The following is a 25,855-nucleotide window of genomic DNA, read 5'->3' as shown; positions in this document are numbered from 1 at the left end:
ATGAGGGATGGTTGAGGGAATTGGGTATGTTTAGCCTGGAAAAGAGGAGACTGAGAGGAGATATGGTAGCCATCTTCAAATATCTTAAGGGCTGTCACATGGAAGGTGGAGCAAGTTCGTTTTCTCCTGCTTTGGCAGGTAGGATCCGAACTAGTCAATTTAAGTCACAAGAAAGGAGATTCTGGCTACACATCTGGAAGACTTTTCTGCTAGTAAGAGCTGTTCGGCAGTGGAACAGATTCCCAAGGGAGGTGGTGGACTCTCCTTCCTTGGAGGTTTTCAAGCAGAGGTTGGATGGTCATCTGTCATGGATACTTTAAGCTGAGATTCCTGGGCTAGATCAGTGTTTCCCAACCTTGGGCCTCCAGCTGTTTTTGGACTACAATTCCCATCATCCCTGACCACTGGTCTTGCTAGCTAAGGTTGATGGGAGTTGTAGTCCAAAAACAGCTGGAGGCCCAAGGTTGGGAAACACTGGGCTAGATGACCCTCAGGGTCCCTTCCAACTCTACAATTCTACGATTCTATGATTCCATGATTCCTTGTAATAATAATAATAATAATAATAATAATAATAATAATAATTTATTATTTGTACCCTGCCCATCTGGCTGGGTTTCCCCAGCCACTCTGGGCGGCTTCCAACAAAGACCAAAAACACACACTAAAATGTCACACATTAAAAACTTCCCTGAACAGGGCTGCCTTCAGATGTCTTCTGAATGTCAGGTAGAATCTCTTTGACATCTGATGGAAGGGCGTTGCACAGGACGGGTGCCACTACCGAGAAGGCCCTCTGCCTGGTTCCTTGTAACTTGGCTTCTCGCTGCGAGGGAACCACCAGAAGGCCCTCGGAGCTGGACCTCAGCATCTGGGCGGAACGATGGGGTGGAGACGCTCCTTCAGGTATACTGGACCGAGGCCGTTTAGGGCTTTAAAGGTCAGCACCAACACTTTGAATTGCGCTCATATATAGGCAGGTTTTCCGAGGAAACACTAGAGCTTCAAAATCAACTTCAGTTGCACCACCTGACCCTGCTGGCATGCCATTGAATCCCACCTGTACATAGTGGCAGTCAAGAAGAAAGACCAAATATAAAAACAGCAGGCACTCTGGCCCCATGTGCACATAATGGTAGAAGCCAGACTTTCTAGCTTATTGTGATATATTGTGAAAGACAGGTGTGCTGGTATGTGCTGCCTGATCATTCTCTCGTTGCTCCTTCCCCAGAGGAAGTGGAATAAACAAACCAGAAAACTATGGTTTCCTGTTATGGCTGAAACAGGCCATGGCTTGTTGCTCCCTATTGCTAGCCAACCTTAAGCCATAGTTGTTGTTGGCTAGGGAATGTGAAGTCACTTAGCCTTCAAAAGAAAAGGCACACCTGGTGTTTTTTAAATTGAACCCCATGTAATACATAGTCCTTCAGATGTTGCTGGACTTCAGCTCCCATCAACTCCCTACCAGTATATGGTCAAGGAGGATGGGAGTTATAGTCCAACAACATCTGGAGGGCCACGAATTCCAAATCCCTGTATTAAACAAGGAATACATGAGAACTTGGGATGCAGGTGGCCATGTGGGTTAAACCACAGAGCCCAGGACTTGCCGATCAGAAGGTTGGCGGTTCAAATCCCCGCCACGGGGTGAGCTCCCGTTGCTCGGTCCCTAATCCTGCCAACCTAGCAGTTCAAAAGCACGTCAAAGTGCAAGTAGATAAATAGGTACCGCTCCAGTGGGAAGGTAAACGGTGTTTCCATGTGCTGCTCTGGTTCGCCAGAAGCGGCTTAGTCATGCTGGCCACATGACCCGGAAGCTGTATGCCGGCTCCCTCGGTCAATAAAGCGAGATGAGCTCCCCAACCCCAGAGTCGGCCATGACTGGACCTAATGGTCAGGGGTCCCTTTAACTTTACATGAGAACTGCTGGAGCATTCAGGTAGCTCAGACTGTTCCCAGTCCACCGCTGAAACATGGTTATTTTTCTGGATTTATATCTAAGTCAATTTCCATTTTTTTGCACATGACCTGCCTAGAGAACTGCATTGCAAAATTCAGGGAGATGAGAAGTTTGGAAGATGTTTCGGTTCATTTACTGCATTGGAAAATGTGCATTAGGTAGGTTCACCTTTATATATGAACTGAATCCAACTCTACCCTATCCTCATTTACATCCAGTGGGTTTAAGGCACTGCTTGTATGTTTATTCTAAAGATTTGCACCCCGCCTTTCTAGGCACAAGCCAGCTCAAGGCAGCTGAAAGGTAAAGGTACCCCTGATCATTAGGTCCAGTCGCGGACGACTCTGGGGTTGTGCACTCATCTCACTCTATAGGGCGAGGGAGCCGGCGTTTGTCCACAGACAGCTTCTGGGTCATGTGGCCAGCATGACTAAGCCACTTCTGGCAAACCAGAGCAGCGCACGGAAACGCTGTTTACCTTACCCCCGGAGCAGTACCTATTTATCTACTTGCACTGGCGTGCTTTCGAACTGCTAGGTCGGCAGGAGCTGGGACCGAGCAACGGGAGCTCACCCCGTTGCGGGGATTCGAACCGCCAACCTTCCGAAAGGCAAGCCCTAGGCTCTGTGGTTTAGACCGCAGTCCCACCCGCGTCCCATACAATGATCTAAATATAATGAAGGTTCATAGGATTTCCAGCTAGTCTTCCATCCAGGCACTCAGCAGGTTGAGATCATCTGAGCTTCACCAAGCTTGCTGCATTGTCCTGGGATAGCTCAGTCAGCAGAGCACGAGACTCTTAATCTCAGGGTCAGGAGTTCGAGTTCCACATTGGGCAAAAGATTCCTGCCTTGCAGGGGGTTGGACTAGATGACCCTCGGGGTCCCTTCCAGCTCTAACAATTCTATGATTCTATGTGCCTTCCAGCCAGTCTAAGTCGGATATCTCCTCCTATGACCCATCTTTAAAAAAAGAAGAAGTCAGAAATAGCATTTTAATTTATCTTCCATAGTGGAGCACTCCTAAAAGTCTAGCCACTTTGTGGCTTCAGCATCAAAAAAGTTTTGCTCCCCCCGCCAGACCATCTTAACTTTGCTTAAAATCCAGCCTGATTAAGAGTTCTGGGGGCTTCAGAAGCTTCCTCTCTGTTCTCTGACATTGCAGTTGGTCCTAATATTGTGGGTTGTGGGTCCCCCTGCACCTTGGAATATAAGAGATGAGTGGGGGGGGGAAGAGGGGAAAGGAGAAGAAATTATAAAGCATTTCTGATTAAAGGAGACTGTGGGAGCAAATATCAGTAGCAGGAAATATTTTGTCTCCTCATGCTTAGAAGCGGCTTATCGTGGCTGATATCTTCCTGCTGGCAAGGTCTCAGGCTGAGACTGCCGGCCTTGAAATCTCCAAAGCTTTGAAGATTTCCTAGCTACCCAGCATCTATGGGACATTACTGCAGCTACTGAGAAAGGCCAATATTACAACCGATTGAAATAAACCCCTGCATAAAGATGTGCTTTTCTGAAACGAATGGCTAAATTTGTTCTTAAGCAGGTAACACCGTCCCCACAAAAAAACAACAATCAAACTGGTAATGTCGCACATGGATTCCTTTATATTGACACAACTCCCGGGTTTAAAGTTGTGCAAATATGACTCACAGGCTGGATTTAATAGATTTGTCTCTTTGGAAGGAATTGGAGCCCAAAATTTGGACATCAAATATACGATAAGGATATACTTGCGCAGAAAACTGTTGGGTGTGGTTCAAATAAGCACACTGTGCAGGTCGCAGTGACCATCGGTGTTTGCAGAAGTAGGGGGCCAATGTCTAAAACCAATTTCTCTGCAACACAGGCCAAGTTTTGAATTTTTTACCTGCATATTCTTTTTTTAATCAGTTTAACAGACTAGGCCTTGAAAATTTACCATCTACTGTAATTAAGCAATGTCAGTATATTAAGCAACTGGGGGGTGGGGGCACAGCCCAGAAAGGCTAATAGGAATTAATTGGCTGTTAAAAATATAACAGTGAGCGTATCATGCGAAGTGATGTTGTATCGTTTTGTGACACGGTTTGGATTCTTGGATTATTGCATGTGGGGTTTGGGTTGGTGTGCTCACTGTCTGTGGTGGACATACAGATAGATTTTTGTTCTTGTATCAAGGGCTTTTGAATCAAGAAGAGACGAAGGAGGCCGAGTTCTGCTCCTTGCAACAACAACAAAACCTAGGAGATTGCTTTAGTTCCTTTGAGAGCTGAGATGTATTGCCTTCAAGAATGAGGCTGGCAATCCTGCCAGGAAGCTGGCTTTCTTGCTTTTGTTGTTGTTTCGTCGTTTAGTCGTTTAGTCGTGTCCGACTCTTCGTGACCCCATGGACCAGAACACGCCAGGCACTCCTGTCTTCCACTGCCTCCCACAGTTTGGTCAAACTCATGCTGGTAGCTTCGAGAACACTGTCCAACCATCTCGTCCTCTGTCATCCCCTTCTCCTTGTGCCCTCCATCATTCCCAACATCAGGGTCTTTCCCAGGGAGTCTTCTCTTCTCATGAGGTGGCCAAAGTATTGGAGCCTCAGCTTCAGGATCTGTCCTTCCAGTGAGCACTCAGGGCTGATTTCCTTAAGAATGGATAGGTTTGATCTTCTTGCAGTCCATGGGACTGTCAAGAGTCTCCTCCAGCACCATAATTCAAAAGCATCCATTCTTCGGCGATCAGCCTTCTTTATGGTCCAGCTCTCACTTCCATACATCACTACTGGAAGAACCATAGCTTTAACTATACGGACTTTTGTTGGCAAGGTGATGTCTCTGCTTTTTAAGATGCTGTTTAGGTTTGTCATTGCTTTTCTCCCAAGAAGCAGGCGTCTTTTAATTTCGTGGCTGCTGTCACCATCTGCAGTGATCATGGAGCCCAAGAAAGTAAAATCTCCCACTGCCTCCATTTCTTCCCCTTCTATTTGCCAGGAGATGATGGGACCAGTGTCCATGATCTTCGGGTTTTTTTATGTTGAGCTTCAGACCATATTTTGCGCCCTCCTCTTTCACCCTCATTAAAAGGTTCTTTAATTCCTCATCACTTTCTGCCATCAAGGTGGTTGTTTTTTACTGAAGTTCTCACCCTGGGCCAGCAGGGGGATACTGTAGATAGTTCAGGTCCACATATGCAAATAAGGGATTGAAAGTGACATTCAGTGATTGGATAGTTACAGAAAATTGTTACAGTTACGTTGTACTGGAGCTCTATATAAGCAGGCTGGCTGAACCCTTCAGTTCAGTTCTGTTCTGGCCTGTGAATAAACAAGAGCTGTTTGAAGAATCGCTGTGTCGTCTGATATGTTCACCCGCCACTTAACAGTTGTGTCATCTGCTGATATTTCTTCCGGCAATCTTAATTCCGCCTTGGGATTCATCCAGCCCAGCCTTGCTTTGGAGTCAAATAGATGTGAATCATAGAATTGTAGAGCTGGAAGAGGCCATGAACGGGAGTGCCAACTTGGCCCCACAACCGTGTCTGCCCGGGGCCATGGGTGCCATGCAGCATGCATGTCCCTGACACCGAAATTTGTGGGTGCCCGGCCCCTTCGTGGGGAATTTTGTGGGTGCTCGGGCACCCAGGGCCCAAGGGAGTTGGTGCCTGTGTCCATGAGAGTCATCTAGGCCAACCCCCTGCAATGCAGGAATCTTTTGCCCAAAATGGGATTTGAACCCATGACCCCGAGATTAAGAGTCTTGAAAGGGCTACAATTTCACAGACCGGAAATGAGCATCTTCTGCAGATCAATCAGTCCCCAAATGCCTGGGAGAACTAAAATGCATTTGCCTGGCTCTGAAAAGCTACCCATATTGGTGCCAGGTGGGCTTTCCTTAGGAGAGCGTTCAACAAGCCAGGGTAGGGTTGCCATATTTCAAAAAGTGAAAATCTGGAGACAAAACTCATTGAGTGTTTTTTTTTGGGGGGGGGGCACGTGAAGTTTTGAAATCTGCCAAAACCTACACTTCCGACATGGGTTGCCATATATCCAGATTTTCCTGCACATTTCAGCAATTTCTGCACGGGCACTGTTAATAATAATAATAATAAATTTTATTTATACCCTGCTCTCCCCAGCCAAGGCCAGGTTCAGGGCGGCTAACAACCAATAGTAAAAATGAGTTAAATGAATACAACTTAAAAACAAGATTAAAGTACAACATTAAAACATGAAAACAATTAAAATGCAGCCTCATCGCAGGAGGAGAAAGGAAAAAGAAAGATGGGGAAGGAAACAAATTGACTCCAATCCAAAGGCCAGGTGGAACAACTCTGTCTTACAGGCCCTGCAGAAAGAAATCAGATCCCGCAGGGCCCTGGTCTCATGAGACAAAGCGTTCCACCAGGCCGGGGCCAGTATTGAAAAGGCCCTGGCTCTGGTTGAGGCTAATCTGACTTCCTTAGGGTCCGGGACCACTAGGGTGTTGCTGTTTATGGACCTTAAGGTCCTCCGTGGGGCATACCAGGAGAGGCGGTCCTGTAGGTATGAGGGTCCTAGGCCGTGAAGGGCTTTAACGGTCAAAACCAGCACCTTAAACCTGACCCTGCACTCCACTGGGAGCCAGTGCAGCTGGAAAAGCACTGGGTGAATATGCTCCCATGGCAGAGACCCCGTGAAGGCCAAATCCTGGTTATGTCTGGGAAATTCCGGACATATGGCAGCCCTAATAGGGCTACCTCTGAAAAGGCCCGTTCTCTGAAAATCCACCCTCTGGACTTCTCTAGGAGCAGGTGCATGGAGGAAGGCCTCCAATGATGATCTCGGGGTGCAGGCAGTCTCACTGTATGGGTGCAGGATTGTGCCACTGCAGCCTGGAGGTGGTATGTGTCTGTGTGCATGTTTCTATAGGTTTGTGCTGTCCTTTTTTCCTGGGGGGGGGACACAGGGGTACGCATACCCCTAAACATTTGGTGAATCTTTGTACTTTTGTGCATTTACAGTGGTACCTCTAGTTGCAGATGGGATCTGTTCTGGAGCTCCGGTCAGATCCCGAGGTTTTCGCAACCTGTTCTGCGCATGCGTTCGGTGAAGTAGAGTGCTTCTGTGCTTGCGCACAGTGAAACCCGAAAAAATACTTCCGGGTTTGCTGCATGTGTATCCCGAAGGATATGTAACCAGAGGTGCACATAAGTAGAGGGACCACTGTAGTATATTTATTTTTCCGGATTTGAACTATAAAATTGTGATTTTCTTGAGTCAAAACGACAGTACCCCTAAACATTTTTTTTAAGAAAAAAAAGGCCCGGGTTTGTGTATTATAAAGTTATAAAGCCTCCCTGTGTATAGCAAAGTAGCAGAACAGGAAGAGAGATAAACAAAGCCTCTATTTTGGATGTGCAAGTTATTACATCCTGGTGTTTTTTGCTTTTTGTATGGGAGACATCAAAAAATATGGCATCTCCCCACATGAATGATATGATCTTATTCTGCATATTATGTCATACCCTGCAACATTTCTCTGTTGAAACTAGGGATAGCCCATTCCATAAAGATAATTTTAGTATTTAAACCACAAACCTCTTACTGGGTTGCCCCAGCCACTCTGGGCAGCTTCCGACATACATAAAAATATAATATATTTTTATGGACCGGCCTCAGTCCAGTATATCTGAAGGAGCGTCTCCACCCCCATTGTTCTACCCGGACACTGAGGTCCAGCGCCGAGGGCCTTCTGGCGGTTCCCTCACTGCGAGAAGCCAAGTTACAGGGAACCAGGCAGAGGGCCTTCTCGGTAGTGGCACCCGCCCTGTGGAATGTCCTCCCACCAGATGTCAAAGAGAAGAACAGCTACCAGACTTTTAGAAAACATCTGAAGGCAGCCCTGTTTAGGGAAGCTTTTCATGTTTGGTGCATTACTGTATTTTAATTTTTTGTTGGAAGCTGCCCAGCGTGGCTGGAGACGCCCAGCCAGATGTGGGCGGGGTATAAATAATTATTATTATTATTATTATTATTATTATTATTATTATTATTATTATTATTACATTAAACATTAAAGAAACGCTCCCCTATACAGGATTGCCTTCAGATGGCTCGGGGGTCGGATAACGCCATACCCTCCAACATTTATCCAATGAAAATAGGGACATCCCAAGGAAAAGCGGGACATTTCAGGATCAAATCAGAAACTGGGACGGCTTTTCTCAGGGCCGTCCCTGGAAAATAGGGACACTTGGAGGGACTGCTATATAGATCTGAGCTAGACTGACCAGGAGTGATCTCTCTTGCTCTACTTTCTCTTTCTTTCTCTCTCTCCAGACAGTGCTCCTGCAGTCTCAGAGCTGCAGACTGCACAGCATATTCTGTGTTTGCTCTTTGGTTTGTTAACGCTAATTGAGGCTTCACAAATTTGCATGCTGAAATGATCTTGGCTTCGCTAAGTATTTGTTGAATGGATTTCAATGCAACAATCAGAGGTTTCCTTGAATAGATGTTGTTACAAGGCTCTAGCACCTATGATTGCTATGATTAAAGGAGAGTTAAGAAGAAAAAGAGCTCATTTCTCCCTTCAGTGCTGTTGCAGTTTGTTTACTTTCTCAAGGCTTTCTTCAGCTGTTCTCTGAGCAGCTATATCTGAAGATGTACAGTGGTAAAAGTAAGCAACTATCTTCATGTATGGAGCGCTTGCACAAGCTGTTGCTGAAATATTGCCACTATAAAAGCTTTAAAATAGATAGATAGATAGATAGATAGATAGAGATTTTCTGTAAAGGGAAATGATGCTGGATCTCAGGCCTACATAGGGCCCAGCATCATTTCCCATTTCAGAAGCTAAATATTGCCCCATTGTAGCATTTCAAATAAATAACCATTTATCATTGATAGTTTGGGCATAACAGAAGGAGAACCCAGCTGGATCAAAGCTAATGGCCCATCTAGTCCAGCACCCCTTTCCTACAGTGGATAGCCAGGTGGGAAGTCTGAAAGGGGTGTTTTATTTGATTCCTTTAGACTTTTGAAGCCTTCACATATTGAGTGGGGGGCAGAATCTGCATACAGTGGTACCTCGGGTTACAGATGCTTCAGGTTACAGACTCTGCTAACCCAGAAATAGTACCTCGGGTTAAAAACTTTACCTCAGGATGAGAACAGAAATCGCATGGCGGCGGCAGCGGGAAGCCCCATTTAGCTAAAGTGGTGCCTCAGGTTAAGAACAGTTTCAGGTTAAGAACGGACCTCCGGAACGGATTAACTTCTTAACCCGCAGTATCATTGTAGTTTTACAGTCTTTGATCCAGGGCTGGCCCACTCAGGTGGCAAGGGAAGGAACCTGCCTCAGGCGGCAGGATCCACAGGGGCAGAAGATGCAGCCTCCAAGCAGGGCTGGATTTAGGTTTGATGAGGCCCTAAGCTATTGAAGGTAATGGGGCCCTTTATATGTTCAGCTGTCCTTTGTCAACAACAAATTGTCGCTTTTTTATGTTGAATATATGCTATATGGTAATTTACGGACCTAATAGGTATCTAAAGCCATTTGCACATAATAAATAGGAGCCTACATAACACAAAATACTGTTGCTGTACAGTGGTACCTCAGGTTAAGTACTAATTCGTTCTGGAGGTCTGTTCTTAACCTGAAACTGTTCTTAACCTGAAGCACCACTTAAGCTAATGGGGCCTCCTGCTGCCGCCGTGCCGCCGGAGCCCCATTTCTATTCTTATCCTGAAGCAAAGTTCTTAACTGAAGCACTATTTCTGGGTTAGCGGAGTGTGTAACCTGAAGCGTATGTAACCTGAGGTACCACTGTATGTAGGTCTTATTTTAGTTTTTTTATCTTATATTTTGGTAATGTACATCCATTTTTTTCCCTTTTAATTTTTTTTGCGGGCCCCCAAGAGAGTGGGGCCCCAAGCTATAGCTTGTTTAGCTTAAATGTAAATCTGGCAATGCCTTCAAGGAATGTATCGCCTGCTGCAGCTGCAACTGCTACAGCTATGGCGTTTCCTCGGCTGCACTCCCCATTGCTTCCTCTGCATCAGTCTCTTGGCAAATAGGAGGCACCGCTAATCTCCTCCCACCCTGGTTCCTGGTGTATATCTTTATTCCCTCCTTGTTCCTGACGTAGATCTTCACACACCCCTTCTTCCCTGGTGGCGAGGGACGCCATTTTGACGTTTGCCTCAAGCGCCAAAATATTTTGCCCCAGCCCTGCTTTCACCAGTCTCCTAATAAGAAAGACATTTTCTGTTCCCTTGTGTTATTGTTATGTTTCAAAACTGGGCAACATATCGCTACCGATATGAAAAGCCTTAATAGATCTTTTCTCCAGGATTTCCCCTCAACCATCAATTTACTGTTTGTTTGTTCGTGCATTTCTCCTTCGGCTTGGTTAGTTTAATCTTTTATCTGTGTACCTATTTGACCATGCATCTGAATCAGTCGTTGTACCTGATTGGAGAAATAATTGGCAAATTGTTCAGTGGGAGCGGGAACAAAATAAAGATCGTTCAAACAGAGCAGCTCAGCAAAAGCAGCTAGAAGACTAAATTTGGACATATTGGCGGTGGGGTCATTTTTATGACTTCAGACATCCAAGCTGTACTTCGGTTGTTTTTGATTTGTGAAAGCAGAAAGGTACTCACTGAATTTTGTTGTTGTTGTTGTTTAGTCGTGTCCTACTCTTCGTGACTCACTGAATAACAGTAGTAAATATATTTATAGTTCACACTACAGTCTGCAAACGCTTTTTAGGACTGTGTTTCCTAAGGACAAGTTATTTCTAATGATGATTGGAAATATTCCTCTTCTTCTTTTAAATACACACACATACACACTCCTTTAATTGTGCTGAGGGCTGCAAATATAAATTAGTTACATGTACCAGGTCAAACCTTTCGGCAGACTGAAAAGGTGTTCAGAATAATTTGTATTATTCTATGCAAATGTTTAGAATACCTGCAGGTAGCAAGCACCTGGTACCATCATTACACGTTGTTAGGTGGTGGGCGAAAACCTTCCTCTTTACCCAGGCCTTCAGTCATTAATCTATGGCCTTTTAAAAATGGGGAAATGTTATTCTGACCTCCTCCCCACCCCTTGCCCCATGGTTGCTTTAATAAATCAGCACTGGTGAAATGTTTGGTAGTTCAGATGATGAACCGCCACTCTAAATCTCAGAGGCTCCCAAATAAGTTGACAAGGAGCAAGTGAGAATCTGAGTAGTCACATTGCTGTCAGCCTTGCAAGATGGCTCAGGCAGAGCCTCAGTACACAACCTTGTGTTTTCAGGGACAGCTTGTGCCTTTGACAACGGTACATTCTTCGAAATCGGAACAAAGTGCTCCGTGCAGGATCTACAGGGGGGAATGCAACCTTGCCATCTCTGGCAGATGACTGCCTAGATTAAGCTAAAACGCTTCTTACCATCATAAAGTTTATCCTAATGTTTTGCCAAAATCTGCTCACCTGATATTTCCACCTGCTGGTTTGAGTCCACCCCTCTAGAGCAGCAGAGATACAGCGGTACCTCGGGTTACATACGCTTCAGGTTACATACGCTTCAGGTTACAGACTCTGCTAACTCAGAAATAGTGCTTCAGGATGAGAACAGAAATTGTGCTCCGGCGGCGTGGCTACAGCAGGAGGCCCCATTAGCTAAAGTGGTGCTTCGGGTTAAGAACAGTTTCAGGTTAAGTACAGACCTCCGGAACGAATTAAGTACTTAACCCGAATTCTGAATTTCCTTAGAATTCGGAAACTGGTAATCTAAAGCCAGAGGTAATACAATAGGGTCACATTATTTCAAGAAGTAAAAATCAGGACACAAATAAAGTTGTTGAGCTTTTTTTTTTTGGTAAAAGCAAGTAGCTTTTAGAAAAGTTTGCTTGGGGGGGGGGGAGTTTCAAAAGCCCAGACATTTTGCCGATTTCCCAAAATTCTCCCTACAGTATGATGGTCTAGATGGCAGGACACAAAATAATGGATTAAAATTTCAAGAAAGGAGATTCTGACTAAACGTTAGGAAGAATGTTCTGACAGAGAGAGCTGTTCGGCAGTGGAGCAGACTCCCTTGGGAGGTTGTGGACTCTCTTTCCTTGGAGGTTTTTAAGCAGAGGTTGGATGTTTACATGTCATGCATGCTTTGGCTGTGATTCCTGCATTGCAGGGGGTTCGACTAAATGACCCCGGATTCATAGCTGTCAACTTACAGATTTGAAAATAAGGGACCAGCAGCCTTGAAAATAAGGGACCAGCAGCCAAAATAAGGGACCTGCAGCCTCACCTGTTCCAGGCACTCCAGTCTTCCTGTCCTCCTGCAGTCTGGTCAAACTCATGCTGGTAGCTTCGAGAACACTGTCCAACCAACTTTGTAACCAGAGGTTCAACTGAATAGAATCTGAATCACATGCACCACAAGGCCTATGCAGCCTCGAGAGCCAGTGTGGTGCAGTGGTTAGGAGCGGTAGACTGGTAATCTGGGGAACTGGGTTTGTGTCTCCGCTCCTCCACATGCAGCTGCTGGGTGACCTTGGGCTAGTTACACTTCTTTGAAGTCTCTCAGCCCCACTCACCTCACAGAGTGTTTGTTGCGGGGGAGGAAGGGAAAGGAGAATGTTAGCCGCTTTGAGACTCCTCAGGGTAGTTATAAAGCGGGATATCAAATCCAAACTCTTCTTCTTCTTCTTCTTCTTCAACTTAAGATGGCTCCCCGGCCTAGCAAAGTTTGCAGCAGCACGTGCAACAAAATGGCGTCCAGCATTCAAAAAAACCCCTCAGCTTGCATTAACTAGCCACACACAAGGCATGCAAGCTCCACCCCCCCCAGTCGTTCTTAGACTTCTTATTGGGTGAGCAACACAGCCAAGCAACACAGTTGGAGCCTCCCTCCTCCTTGGCCGGCAAGGAGGGAGGGAGAGGAGCTGCTTCCTTTGAAATTTAAGGGACATCATTTAAGGGACATCCATCAATAAGGGACAGCAGCGGGACATGGCACTGGAATAAGGGACTGTCCCTTCAAATAAGGGACACTTGACAGCTATGCCTGGATTCCCTTCCAACTCTATAAAAATCTGTTATTCTAAATTTATCTTAGATGTTCTTGTGTATAACGTTGTTTCAAGTTGTTCCTCAATATTCTAGTCTATCTGTGGACCAAGAATCATAATAGTAAAGGTTGCCGGGGCCTCTTGTACAACAAAGCTCTGGTTCTTCCTCTGGCTTAAGGACTGTGATGACTAATTTTTCTGTAATCAATGTTTTTGAGATTCTGTGCCTGCAAAGCAATTCCTCTGGCAGTGAGGGTCAAAGTTATTATGAGAGCATTGTGAGTGCTTTCATTGGGTCATAGAGAACCAAGTCTAAATTTAGCCCTGTGTGTTTGTTGTGGGTCAGTTGAATGTGCTGTTTTGGTCTTTCCCCTAGAAATTAATGGAAAATATATGTAGGAAGAAGATAAACAGCCAAAGATATCTGCAGGCTTAAGGACATTTTGTGATGTTATATCCCCAGCAATTAATTTTTAAAAATAAATCAAGCAAGCAGAGAACAACCCAAGGTTCAGAGCACAAGATGGGCAGTCTGTAACCCTCCAAGTTGTCATTGAATTCAAACTCCCATCATCCCCAGTCAACATGGCTAATGGTCAAGCAAAAATATCTGAAGGGTGACAGGTTCCCCATCCCTGATCTAGATGGCAAATCCATCCACGAAAAGTGGAATAATCTGTTGTTATCATACATGATCAGGTCATGTGTCTCTGTAGACATCTTGGACAGGATTCAACCAATGAGTTCCATCAGCAGAAGTTCATGCAAGGACTTCTGCTTGCACAATGGAGGTTGTCCTCCTTTCCACCTGTTTCAGCACCAGAGTCATGCAGCAAGAGAGAAGACCAAATACATATAATTCTTAATGTTTCTGTTTTCCAGATTGAATATTTGAGGATGACTGATTGAAGAGGAGGCACTTGGCTCCAGCATGTCCCTCTGTGCATCATCTCACAAGGAGTTGCCACCAATCCAAGATCTCGTATGTACCAAAGCAGAAGTGAAAAGCTCCCTCTCCGAGCTGGTCTCTCCTGTCCCTTTCAGCTGCAGCCAGTCTGCTTTGAGCGTTGAGCACAGCCCAATTTATATCCCATCCTCTTATATGGAAAACAGGCATGAGTATCCGGCCATGACATTCTACACCCCTGCTATGATGAACTACAGCATTCCAAGCACTTTCGGCGACTCGGAAAGTGCCTCTCTCAGACAGTCGGCCAGCCCGAGCATGTTATGGTCTGGTTCTGACCACATCTCTCCTTTGACTTTACACTGCCAGTCGTCCGTTTTATTTGCAGAGCAACCAAAAAGCCCGTGGTGCGAAGCAAGACCCGGGGATCATGCCCTTCCTATGCACAGGTAACAAATGCTTATCTATCTGTCTTTCATCAGTTCCAACAGTGTTGTTTCTCCAAAGCATAGGCTTTGGGGGGGGGGGAGGAGATTGCTGTAGTGTGAACAACTTTGAAACTCCCTGCTGATTGCTACCAGACAGGTATTTTTCACAGTACTCTTTTTGGAGCCTGCCAAAAATGTTTTTCTTTAGGCAAGTCTACCCAGATAATTATTCATATTTGAATATTTTACACAGTTGTTTTTAACTGTTTCATTTTCTGATAATTCCATTATTTTCTTCTTTTTGTAAACCACTATTTGTTTGCTTTTTCTCTCCCGAAAACAGTAACAACAAACAAAGGGCATATACATTATATGTGGCTTTCTTGCTATCATGGCGTCGGGCTCATGACAAGAGAATGGCTTACTGGAGCAGAGATTTTGGCCAAACTCCTTCCTCCCTTCTTTTCTGAGAATCGGTTTTAAAGAGTCGTTTCTTGTCTTCAGAATGATCTGCCTTTGCAGACACCCCCTCTTTTGCAGTTGTGCTTCTCCTCCCGTTCGTTTTTTTGTGGTGGTGTCTTAATGGTGTGTTCATGCCATTAATTTATTGCCATGGAAACAATGATTGTGGTATTGAGCAATCGTGAATTATAACTTAAATGAAAGTTCAAAGATGGGAAGAGTATGAACTCCACAGAACCAATCCCTCCCCCTTTCCTTGATTAAATGAGCATAGGCCATTATTATTATTATTTTAATGAAAGGGTTTTGTTTTTAAATACGATGTACCAAACTTTGCTTGAGTTAGAAGGGAACCTCTTTGAAGCCCTGAAGCAGTTGACACAATTCAGAGCCCCACACATGCAGTGAAGCATGCGTGGAGCATCTATGCTTGCAGAGGCTCCCTCATTCATTTCAGTGGAGGATATTTTTTCACACAGACACATCTCTTTGGATTTGTTGAGCAATGCCAGCTATTGTAGGGTTGCCATATTTCAAAAAGTAAAAACCAAGACACCCTGAAAGTTGTTGAGCTTCTAGCATAACCTCTCCAATTGTATTTTTTTACAAAAACACACAAAAAACCCAGCCTCCGTATTTTTCAATTGGCTTGACTAACATCCAGGACAAAGCGCCGCCTTTTGGAAATTCACTCCAGATGTCAATTCCGCCTTTGAAATCCCAGTAATGTCCGGGAAAATCACGATGTATAGCAACCCTAAGCTATTGAAGAAATGTTAGCAAGCCCCCTGCTCTTCTCCCTTCCCCTCTCCAACACAAAAATCAAACATAAAAGTTTTTCATTGAAAACTGTCAGTCTGGCTCAGCTGAGGTAAAAAAAAGTCATTATTTTTACACATCCTCAGGTAAGCAGAAGGGGAAGTGACTAGGGCATGTGTCAGAGCTGCCTCTAGGTCCCAGCTCACAGAGGACCAACGCTAGGCTGTAGTTATGTACAAAAGTCTTTATTGAGGTTCAGTTTCCATTTCAAAGCTGCAGCGCGCAGCTCTACGTCTCAACCCTAGACCGGCGAAGTCCCGTCTGAGTCTCCGCCCCTTCCACACCAGTTTAAGACTCTCGCTTTGCTCCACCTCTTCCTAAGTTCCTTTCTCCTCTGGGCCCTCCTGCCCGCTAGGGTCTCATCCTTTCTGGACTCCTCTGACGCTGACCCTGATGATTCTTCCCCCTCCTTCCGGCGGGCTTTAGGACCTGGTTCCCTATCCGGGCTACCTTCTGTGCTGCTTGCCTGTACATTTGAACTTGGCGCGCGCGCCCAGCCTGTAACTTTCCTCTTGACCGTTCCCTCGCTCTCCGATGGAGGCGTGGCCACCCCTGACTCATCTTCTCTCGCTGGTGGTGAATATGTGGGCTCTGATACCTGGGACTCCTCCCCCCCACTACGCTCTGGTGGGGAAGCTGGTCCTGATTTCCAACTGCTGCTCTGGGAGTCCCCTTGGGTCCCCCCTTGCCCTGCCCATCGGCGCCCCCTTCTGTGAATCTTCCGATTCGCTGGAGAGGCTCACGGAATCTATCGAGCTGCTGTCATCCTCTCCTACGCTGCCCTCGGATTGCTCCCCCTCGCTCTCCATCTCCTCTCCTCCCTGCGCTCCCGCTGAGTCCCTGACAGCATGCATAGGCAAACTAAGGCCCGGGGCCAGACCCAGCCCAATCGCCTTCTAAATCCGGCCTGCGGGCGGTCCGGGAATCAGCATGTTTTTTACATGAGTAGAATGTGTGCTTTTATTTAAAATGCATCTCTGGGTTATTTGTGGGGCATAGGAATTCGTTCATTCCCCCCCCCAAAATAGTCCGGCCCTCCACAAGGTCTGAGGGACAGTGGACCGGCCCCCTGCTGAAAAGGTTTGCTGACCCCTGGACTACGGCCTTGGAATAAGGAGCAAACGGTGGGAATATATAGGCTATGGACTTCAAACATATCTTTTGTGTGTGGTAATTTAATATAATTTTTAGGAACAACGACAATTTTATTATTTGTACCCCATCCATCTAACTCTTGGCAGCTTCCAGCATATGCAAAAACATAACAAAACATTAAATGTTATAAAACTTCCCTATACAAGGGGTCCTTCCTGCAGCATTGTAAAGGCAGCCAGATTTATTATGGAGGCACAAAACAAAAAACTGCCAGAGGTTTTGAGGTAAAATAAAATAAAATCACCCAGAAGTTTTGAGGACTGCCAGTGGCGTAGCGTGGGGGGTGCAGGGGGGGCCGGCCGCACCGGGCGCAACATCTGGGGGTTAGGGTTAGGGGGCGCAAATCCACGGGCTAGGGGGCGCAAATCCATGGGTTAGGGGGCGCAAATTACTTGCCTTGCCCCGGGTGCTGACAACCCACGCTACGCCACTGAGGACTGCCAAGTTACGAGGTAAATATGCACATGCCACTTCACTGTTTCCTAACGGCTCTTCTCCTGTTCCCCCAGAGAAACGCTGAAGAGAAAAGCCAACAGCAACGACTGTACCAGCCCTTCCACAAACAGCCCCGTCTCGAAAAGGGATGCCCATTTCTGTGCTGTGTGCAGCGATTATGCCTCAGGATATCACTATGGCGTTTGGTCATGTGAGGGCTGCAAAGCGTTCTTCAAAAGAAGCATTCAAGGTAAGGGGAATGGCAGGCTTTCCTGGGAAAGGAAATTCTTCGGGGATGCAAATGTTTCTGCAAAAACGTGTGAGTGTGTTACTGCTTTCACAGATAAAAATTGCCCTGCAGATAAAAATGCTTGAATACATGGAACTTGCATATATGAAGGAAAAGATCGGAGATTGTTCAACCCAAAAGTTCAAGAGGGAATGGGGAATTTATAGACAATATTTTTAAAAGAACAGTGCCCTCATATAAAAACCTTAGAATGCTTCGAATAACTCTCAGAATTGATTAAGGTATAAAGAATACAAACAAGATTTAATAAGGATATTGGAAAATAGAGGCAAGTAATTAAGAAAACAAAGAACCCATATCAAGGAAGTTGGAAACTGATGGAATATTCTTGTGAATGGATTGTTCTATTGTTTTTTTGTTTGTAAGAGATGTATTGTGCTTCTTTGATTTCGTTTTCTTTTCTTTTTTCTTTTTTCAAGGTTTTGTTGTTTGTGTATGTGTTGATTTTAAACCAATAAAGATTTTTTTTTTTTAAAAAAATGCCCCTCTCTCCAGCTACTTTCTTACCATTGGTGGGAGTGGGGAAGATCCATAGTCCCCAGTTTGGAGGGAGGGAGAGATGGAAAGCTGAACACCACCCACAATGAACAAACATTAATTTCTTGGGAGAGAGAATGACTTTTGAACTCCAGTTCACACTGAATGCTGCTGGTCAGGCTCTGAGTGGTTTACAACAGCCCTGCAGGGTTGTCCAGCATCATTAAGTGCCTGTTGCAGGTTGAAGAGTCTGAAGGAAAGAGAGTTCAGTGACCACCCGCCCAGTGGTGTGATCCATTGCTTTTCTCTTGACCCTGGAGCTTGGGCCTTGTCAGAGGAATCTATGCATAGGATATGTGCCCCATTCCTGCTCTTGAATTAGCCTGAAATCCATGTTTGCTCAGAAGAAAATCTTTGAATGGTTAAAAGGTAAAGGTAAAGGTACCCCTGCCCGTACGGGCCAGTCGTGTCCGACTCTGGGGTTGCGCGCCCATTTCGCTTAAGAGGCCGGGGGCCAGCGCTGTCCGGAGACACTTCCAGGTCACGTGGCCAGCGTGACGAAGCTGCTCTGGCGAGCCTGCACCAGCGCAGCACATGGAAACGCCGTTTACCTTCCCGCTAGAAAGCGGTACCTATTTATCTACTTGCACTTAGGTGCTTTCGAACTGCTAGGTGGGCAGGAGCTGGGACCGAACGACGGGAGCTCACCCCGCCGTGGGGATTTGAACCGCCGACCATACAATCGGCAAGTCCTAGGCGCTGAGGTTTTACCCACAGCGCCACCCTCGTCCCTCTTTGAATGGTTACTCCCCAATAACTGGTCAGTTTTAGTGCAGGTCTCTTTACAGGAGCTTAATGTTATTCAGGGAAAGCAAAACATGTGCATGTCATATGTTCTGTTCACTTCTGCTTTATAGAACAGGACAAAATAACTTTTTGAAGGCCATGACATATGCTGAGAAACTTGGTGGCCCAACATTTTAATCTTGCTTCCAGCGGACCTTTGACTGCAAACAACCTTCGCTGCCAACCACAGGCTTCACATCTGCTCTCTGAAGGCTTATCAAAAACCACCCAGCAGTCCTGCAAAACTGATTTTTCAGGTCACGTTAAACTAAATTTTCTTAGTATCTGTGTCAAAGAGCAAACAAGCTCCTCCACCCTGAAATATCTAAGCTGAAAAATTTCATAAAGCTTTTGTGAAGGCTTATGGAAATTCAGCACAAAATGTTTTCAATAATTGTATGATCCAGGACAGCTTGCCACTTGAGGCTTATATATTTGCAAGGGACGGAGGAGAATGAAACAGAATTTGCCTTTTCTTTCCCTGAAAGCTAGCCTTGCTGATAACCCACAGACATTACTAGCCTGCAGATATTTTTATTAGCTGGGAGCAGAGCTGGGGGAGCTGGCAGAGGAGTGAGTGAGATTTCTGCCCTTCCTGAAACAGGCCAAAAAACCAAAGTGCTGCACTAGCGAGCACAAAACAACCCATCTGCTATGCCACAAATCCAACTCAATGGTGTAACGTTAGAAAGTGTCAATCACTTCTCCTACCTGGGCAGTTACCTTTCCACAAGGGCCAACATTTCCTGAGCTTGGCAAGTGCAGCTTTCTTCTGATGGAAGTGCAGAGTATTTGAGAACCAGGACATTCACAGGGAAACCAAAATGCTTGTTTACAAAGCTAGTGTACTACCAACCTTACTGTACGCTTGTGAAACATGGACCACTTATAAACGCCATCTCCAACTCCTCAAAAGATTCCATCAATGGCATCTCTGAAATTTTTTACATATCACTTGGGAAGACAGGCGAACAAATGCCAGTGTACTGGAAGAAGCAAAGATCACCAGTGTTGAAGCAATGAGTCTTCAACATCAACTTTGTTGGACTGGCCATGTTGTTCGGATGCCTGATTATCGTCTTCCAAACAACTACTCTATTCTGAACTTAAAAATGGAAAGCGTAATGCTGGTGGTCAACAAAAGAGGTTGAAAAACTCAGTCAAGGCAAATCTTTTAAAATGTAGTATAAACACCGACAATTGGAAAACACTGGCCTGCGAGCGCTCCAGTTGGAGAACAGCCTTTTCCAAAGATGTCATTGACTTTGAAGACATTTGAACTCAGGATGAAAAGGAGAAACGTGCTAAGAGGGAGGCACATTTGGCAAATCCTCACCATGATCAATTCCTGCCGGAAACCTATGTCCCCACAGTGGAAGGACGTGTGGATCCAGAATTGGCCTCCAGAGTCACCTATGGATTCACTGTTAAGACTGTTGTCAGAGCTGCCTCTAGGTCCCAGCTCACAGAGGACCAACGCTAGGCTGTAGTTATGTACAAAAGTCTTTATTGAGGTTCAGTTTCCATTTTAAAGCCGTAGCGCGCAGCTCTACGTCTTAAAGCCTAGACCGGCGAAGTACCGTCTGAGTCTCCTCCCCTGTGACACCAGTTTAAGATCCTAGCTCTGCTCCACCTTTTACGCTGCTCTCTCCTCCTCTGGGTCCTCCTGCCCGCTGGGGCATTGCCCTTTCTGGACTCTTCTGACGCTGAGTCGCTTAGCTCCTCCCCCTCCCTCCGGCGGGCTTTAGGACCCGGTTCCCAATCCTCACTCTCTGCTGTCCCGCGCTCCTGTACATTTGAACTTGCCTCTCGCGCCAACCCAGTGACCTTCCTCCTGACCGTTACACTGCTTCTGTCACTGCTTCCCTCTTCCGGGATACTGGCCGGATCTGACCTCTCCTCCGTTGTCTGACTCCCTGATGGAGGTGTGGTCAGCCCTGCCTTATCTTCTCTCCCTGGTGGGGAATGCACTGGCCCCGATCCTTGGGACTCTTCCCCCCCACTCTGCTCTGGTGGGGAAGCTGGTCCTGATTTCCAACTACTGCTCTGGGAGTCTCTGCTCCCCCCTTGCTCCTGGGGCGTTCCCCTTGGGAACCCTCTACCCCTGGCCACTGGCTCCCCCTTCTGTGAATCTTCCGATTCGCTGGAGAGGCTCGTGGAATCCCTCGGTCCACTGTCCTCTTCTCCTACGCTCCCCTCGGATTCCTCCCCCTCGCTCTCCATCTCCTCTCCTCCCTGTGCCTCTGCTCCTGAACCCCTGACAACTGTGTTCATGGAAGACAATCTTACTGAGCTACGAGTGATCGCCAAAGAAGAGAAGAATTGCATTTCTGTGCTGGACACGGAAGAGGGGACGACCCACCTGGTTTCTATGCTGGGTGCATTGGAAGGACGAGTGCATGCAATTCCTTCTCACTTCTGGCTACCAGGTGCATGCTTCATGAAAGCCTGCTATAAACCTACATGCATAAAGCCTCTCTAAAGGTGAAGGTGAAAGAAAAGGAAAGGGAGAAGCTTAGCCAGGCAGCTGGTAGGCCTTCCAAGGCTTGTGCGTGTTCCCTGTTGCTACGATGCTGTTTGTCAAATCAAGGATGCCTGACTGCTCAGGGCCACATACCAAGTGCTTAGTGCAGTGAGATCATCATGCAGAAGCCGAGGCTTCGTTTGGCAGCCTTCCACGTGGCAGCTGTGTTGAAAGACAATCCTGGGGTCCTCCGAGGGCAAGCCAAGCTCGCCACTGTCGCCAAACGATACAGGAAAACTTAGAATTGTGAAATGCCTTGTGTCCCAAATAGGGATGGGAGGATCTGCCAGTTTTGATTCTCACATTTTCCTATCTTAAATTCAGTTCTTCACCATCTGCATCAATTTGAGAATTTCCTTTAAAAAGGGGGAAAAAATCCTCCTCCCCCAAACCAGCATTTTAGTGCAAAGTTCTCACGATAAGCACATTTTTATACGCAATTTTGACCAATTTGCACATATCAGATACATTGCCTTTTTGTATATTGCTATCCCTATTCTATTCACTTTGCCTGCCTCTTAATGCAGGCATTTCGATAATGGTTAGTTGGAGAACCATATTACAAAATGTGGATAAGGGTGGATTTTGAATGATAGCCATGTTCCGGTTTGCATATTGTTTCAAAAAATGTGAATTTGATAGATTTGCTTTCATGGACTGGCTGGATGCAGAGGGAGTGGTGGGAGGCACCAGCTGGGGAACGCCCAAGAGAACCCCCAGGGGAAGAAGGCTCAGAGCCAGGGGGCTGCTGGCGGGGCAACAACAAGGTGGTCAGAGGAAGAAGAGGGAGCAGACTGGGAGGAGGAAGGGCTGAAGAGGCAACAGGGCTTAGTGAGCAGAGAGAAGCTGTGACAGAGAGCAGGGCAGAATCAGAAGATGGAGAGGAGGGAGGTCAGGAGACAGAGGCGAGGCAGGCTGCTGAACAATTTGAATCCAAATCATTTTTCCTTAGCTCTAATTATTCACCTCAGAAAGAGGAAGGGGGAGAGAAGCACTAATTACAGAGGAGCCTCTGTCTGGAGATGTTACTCCATTGCTATCTTAGAATCTTGATACAGTGGTACCTCGGGTTACATACACTTCAGGTTACAGACGCCGCTAACCCAGAAATAGTACCTCGAGTTAAGAACTTTGCTTCAGGATGAGAACAGAAATTGTGCTCTGGCAGCGCGGCGGCAGCGGGAGGCCCCATTAGCTAAAGTGCTTCTTCAGGTTAAGAACAGTTTCAGGTTAAGAACGGACCTCCGGAACAAATTAAGTACTTAACCTGAGGTACCACTGTAATTATTAAATTAGCCCCATTCTTTTTCTGCTGAAGAATCTAGGGAGTCTCCTCCCTGCTGTGACCAGCTCACCTCCTCCTTGGTCACCCAGAACCCAGAGAGGCATGAAGAGGCCAGAGCCTATCAGGCAATACGAAGGAGCCACAAGTTACTTGGGAAGGACCCAGGAGTGGAGAAGGCTTAGGCAACTATAGGAAGACAGGGAGCTTCTGTCTCTGCCTCATAGGGGCAAGACCTCCTGAAGAAGCTGCTGTGCTCACTAGGCATGAGCTGCCTTGTTTCTTTGTATAAAGGGTTAACTTCACTGACACCTTGTGAGTTATTGCTGACCTGTTCCTGACACCCGCCCTGACAATTTGGCTCTAAATGTGAACTGAATCAAATTTCTTCCCTATCCTTAGTCACAAATCACAGAAACTTAGGAGCCTGCCTTATCCCAAGTCAGTCCATCTAGCTCAGTATATTCTACACAGACTGGCAGCAGCTCTTCATAGTTTCAGGCATGAGTTCAGTACTACTTGGAGATGTCAGGGATTTGAACCTGGAACCTATTGCATGCCAGGCAAATGCTTAACCTCTGGACCAATCGCCACAGGTGTAATCACAGTCCTCACCAGTCCTCACATTCTTCTTCATTCCTCACCTTCTTCTTCAGATGTTCCCCCTTTTATCTCTCCTTGCAGGACACAACGATTACATTTGCCCAGCGACAAATCAGTGCACAATAGATAAAAACAGACGCAAAAGCTGCCAAGCCTGCCGACTTCGGAAATGCTACGAAGTCGGGATGATGAAATGTGGTGAGTTTTGCATTCCCTTGGGTCTGTCCTGTCGCATTTCTCAGTTACAGATCTTTGCTCGCATTCTAGAGGAGTCGCGGGCTCTCATCCTGACCACAGTTATGCATGTGCGAATTTTATTACAGTGGTACCTTACCGTTTTGGATTAAAACCATGTCAAACCTGGAAGTGCGTGTCCCTTTTTTTGGATTACACCCCCCCTTTTTTTGGAAGACCCCATTGGCGAAAGCGCGCCTTGGGTTACAACCTGTTTTGGTTTACAACCGGACCTATGGTTGTAAACCAAGGTACCACTGTAATGCCAATGGTAGGTGGATCCAGAACTCCAGTTAGTCAGTCGATCTTAGCTTAATCATCCAATATTGTTTGGGAACCCTTTGGAGGGAAAGTATTGCATACTGGTCAGTACTACCAGAAAAAAATACTGCTGGTTTAAAGAACAACAAAAACAACAACAACAACAAAAATATTTCTGGAAGATTATATGCAACTGGGATAGAACTGGTCTTTCCCATGGGGCTGATCCCTCTGTCTTAAGGCGTCTCCAAAATGCTGATGAAACTTTAAGGGTGCCATCATTGATATTTTTCATTCTCATGGTTCAGGCAGACTGTACTGGCTTGACTTCAGTGAGTCAGCACTGAACCTGTTGTACTAAACATCCATTTTGGGAAAAGCTGACAATACCTCCTGCCTCCCTGAAGTCACATGTCCTCAGTTTGCTCCTCCCCTTCCTATTGCATTCTGCTGGATGCTCTTGACTGTGTTAGGCTGCAGGCACAGAGCCAACACGAAGCTACAGTGATGTTGCTCTGCCTTGCCTGCTGCCCTTACTAAGCCTCTGTGATGACTGCTGTTTCATCGACTGCCTTTGGTAACGCTGAACTAATACAAACTAAAGGAAAACACGATCTGGTTGAATGTGGACTTGATAACTGTTGATAGACTACATTGCTTTTCATGTCCAGGTTATGCCCAGGTCAGGGAATCCCTGTTGCTACATCCTAGATGCCCTATCATTTGAGATTCCTCTCCAGGAGAAACATTCTAGGGGGAAACTTACAATTCATAAGGAACTGCAGTGGATACAGCAATCCAGATACACTGTCCATCTTGTCTTGTGCATTGTCCTTTGCAGGGGCAAGACAGTTCCAGATTGCTATTTTTGGGTGAGCTTCAGGTTATGCAATTAAAGCACACCTTCCAACATGGTGCAAAAGAAAATCGGGATGTGCATCTTTTGAGACCATGCTCCTGTGCGAGTTGCATGATTTGTGTGAGAATGCAGCCCTCCCCCAAAACACAACCTTTTAGGACTGAGCTCTTGTGGGAGCCAAAACAAGACATCCCAGGGTCTAATCCAGTGCCATTTTTCCAGAAAAGGGGTGCCAGAGCCCACCTTGTTTTCTTAGAATGGCAATGGCACTCACCTGAGAGGTGCGCTCTGGTGCGCTCTGGCTGAAAAAAAGCCCTGGTCCATTCCAGAATGTTCTGCTCAAAGCAGGACATGGGGTGGGGGCATGTTAAAGTGGATTTGGAGTTCTTGTGCAACAAACCCACTTCCCCCTAAAATGGACTTTTGCGATAAGGCAAGTGATGGGGATATGCACTGAAAAATAAGGGACAAGAATGTCATGTAACCACCCCACAAGCAAATGAGAACAAGTGCTCAATACAGAGGTAGTGTGTAAGTCACCTCCCTCCCTCCCTCCCTTCTCCCTGCTTCTTCTCCCTTTCTCTTTCTTCCAAGGCCCTCAAGGCAGTTTACACTCTCCAGACACTGAAATGCAATTACAAACGAACAGGTTGCAGAAGACTTAGCACTAAAGCAGCAGACTTGTCTCTCATTTCTGATGGTCTCCATCAGAATCTGATGGCCGGAACTCCCTAGCCAGGGTTTCTCTCTTCCCACCAGGGTCTTTAAGTGAGGTATTTTTTGCTCCCTAAGATGCACTTTTTTCCTCCTAAAAAGTAAGGGGAAATGTCTGTGCGTCTTATGAAGCGAATGCTGCGTGGAGGAGGGACGTGTAAGCTCCTGTCCGCTTTTCTGCTTTAAAGCGAGTCACAGAGGATGGAAGGAAGGGGAGCCACGAGGCTCCGTTTTAAAGCAGCAAAGCAGAGAGGAGCTGTCCACTTTGCTGCTTTACAGCAAGCAGCAGAGGTGGCACTGAATATTTTTTTGTGTGTTTTCCTCCTCTAAAAACTAGGTGCGTCTTACGGAGCGAAAAATACGGTAGTAAGTTTTTAGCAGGTGGTGGACCAGGCTTCCCCAGCTGTACTGTCTGGGGTCATTGGTGGTCTCTTCAGGACCTGACAACATGACTTCACTGACCTGGACTCTGCTTTTCCTTTAGCTGTCACCTGCCACCGTCACAGATGGCCAGGCTCTTTAATAAAGTTGTCATCATTAGCTAGCTAGAAGGATCACCAGTG

General features: G+C 46.2%; 1 protein-coding gene across 1 annotated transcript in view; it reads left to right on the top strand.

Moving 5' to 3' along the window:
• The window catches only part of ESR2 (estrogen receptor 2), a 63,377-nt gene that overhangs the window by 7,328 nt on the left and 30,194 nt on the right, over positions 1-25,855 (top strand). The window contains exons 2-4 of the mRNA XM_079947579.1: positions 13,859-14,332; positions 17,257-17,432; positions 23,306-23,422. Of these exons, the coding sequence (XP_079803705.1) occupies positions 13,908-14,332; positions 17,257-17,432; positions 23,306-23,422 (718 nt within the window). The 5' untranslated portion in view covers positions 13,859-13,907. The remainder of the gene's footprint in view (positions 1-13,858; positions 14,333-17,256; positions 17,433-23,305; positions 23,423-25,855) is intronic.

Source organism: Podarcis cretensis (assembly GCF_951804945.1).
Source record: "Podarcis cretensis genome assembly, chromosome: 1".
Taxonomy (NCBI): Eukaryota; Metazoa; Chordata; class Lepidosauria; order Squamata; family Lacertidae; genus Podarcis; species Podarcis cretensis.
The sequence above is the reverse complement of the archived record's forward strand: the minus strand, read 5'-3'. Positions and strand labels throughout refer to the sequence as shown.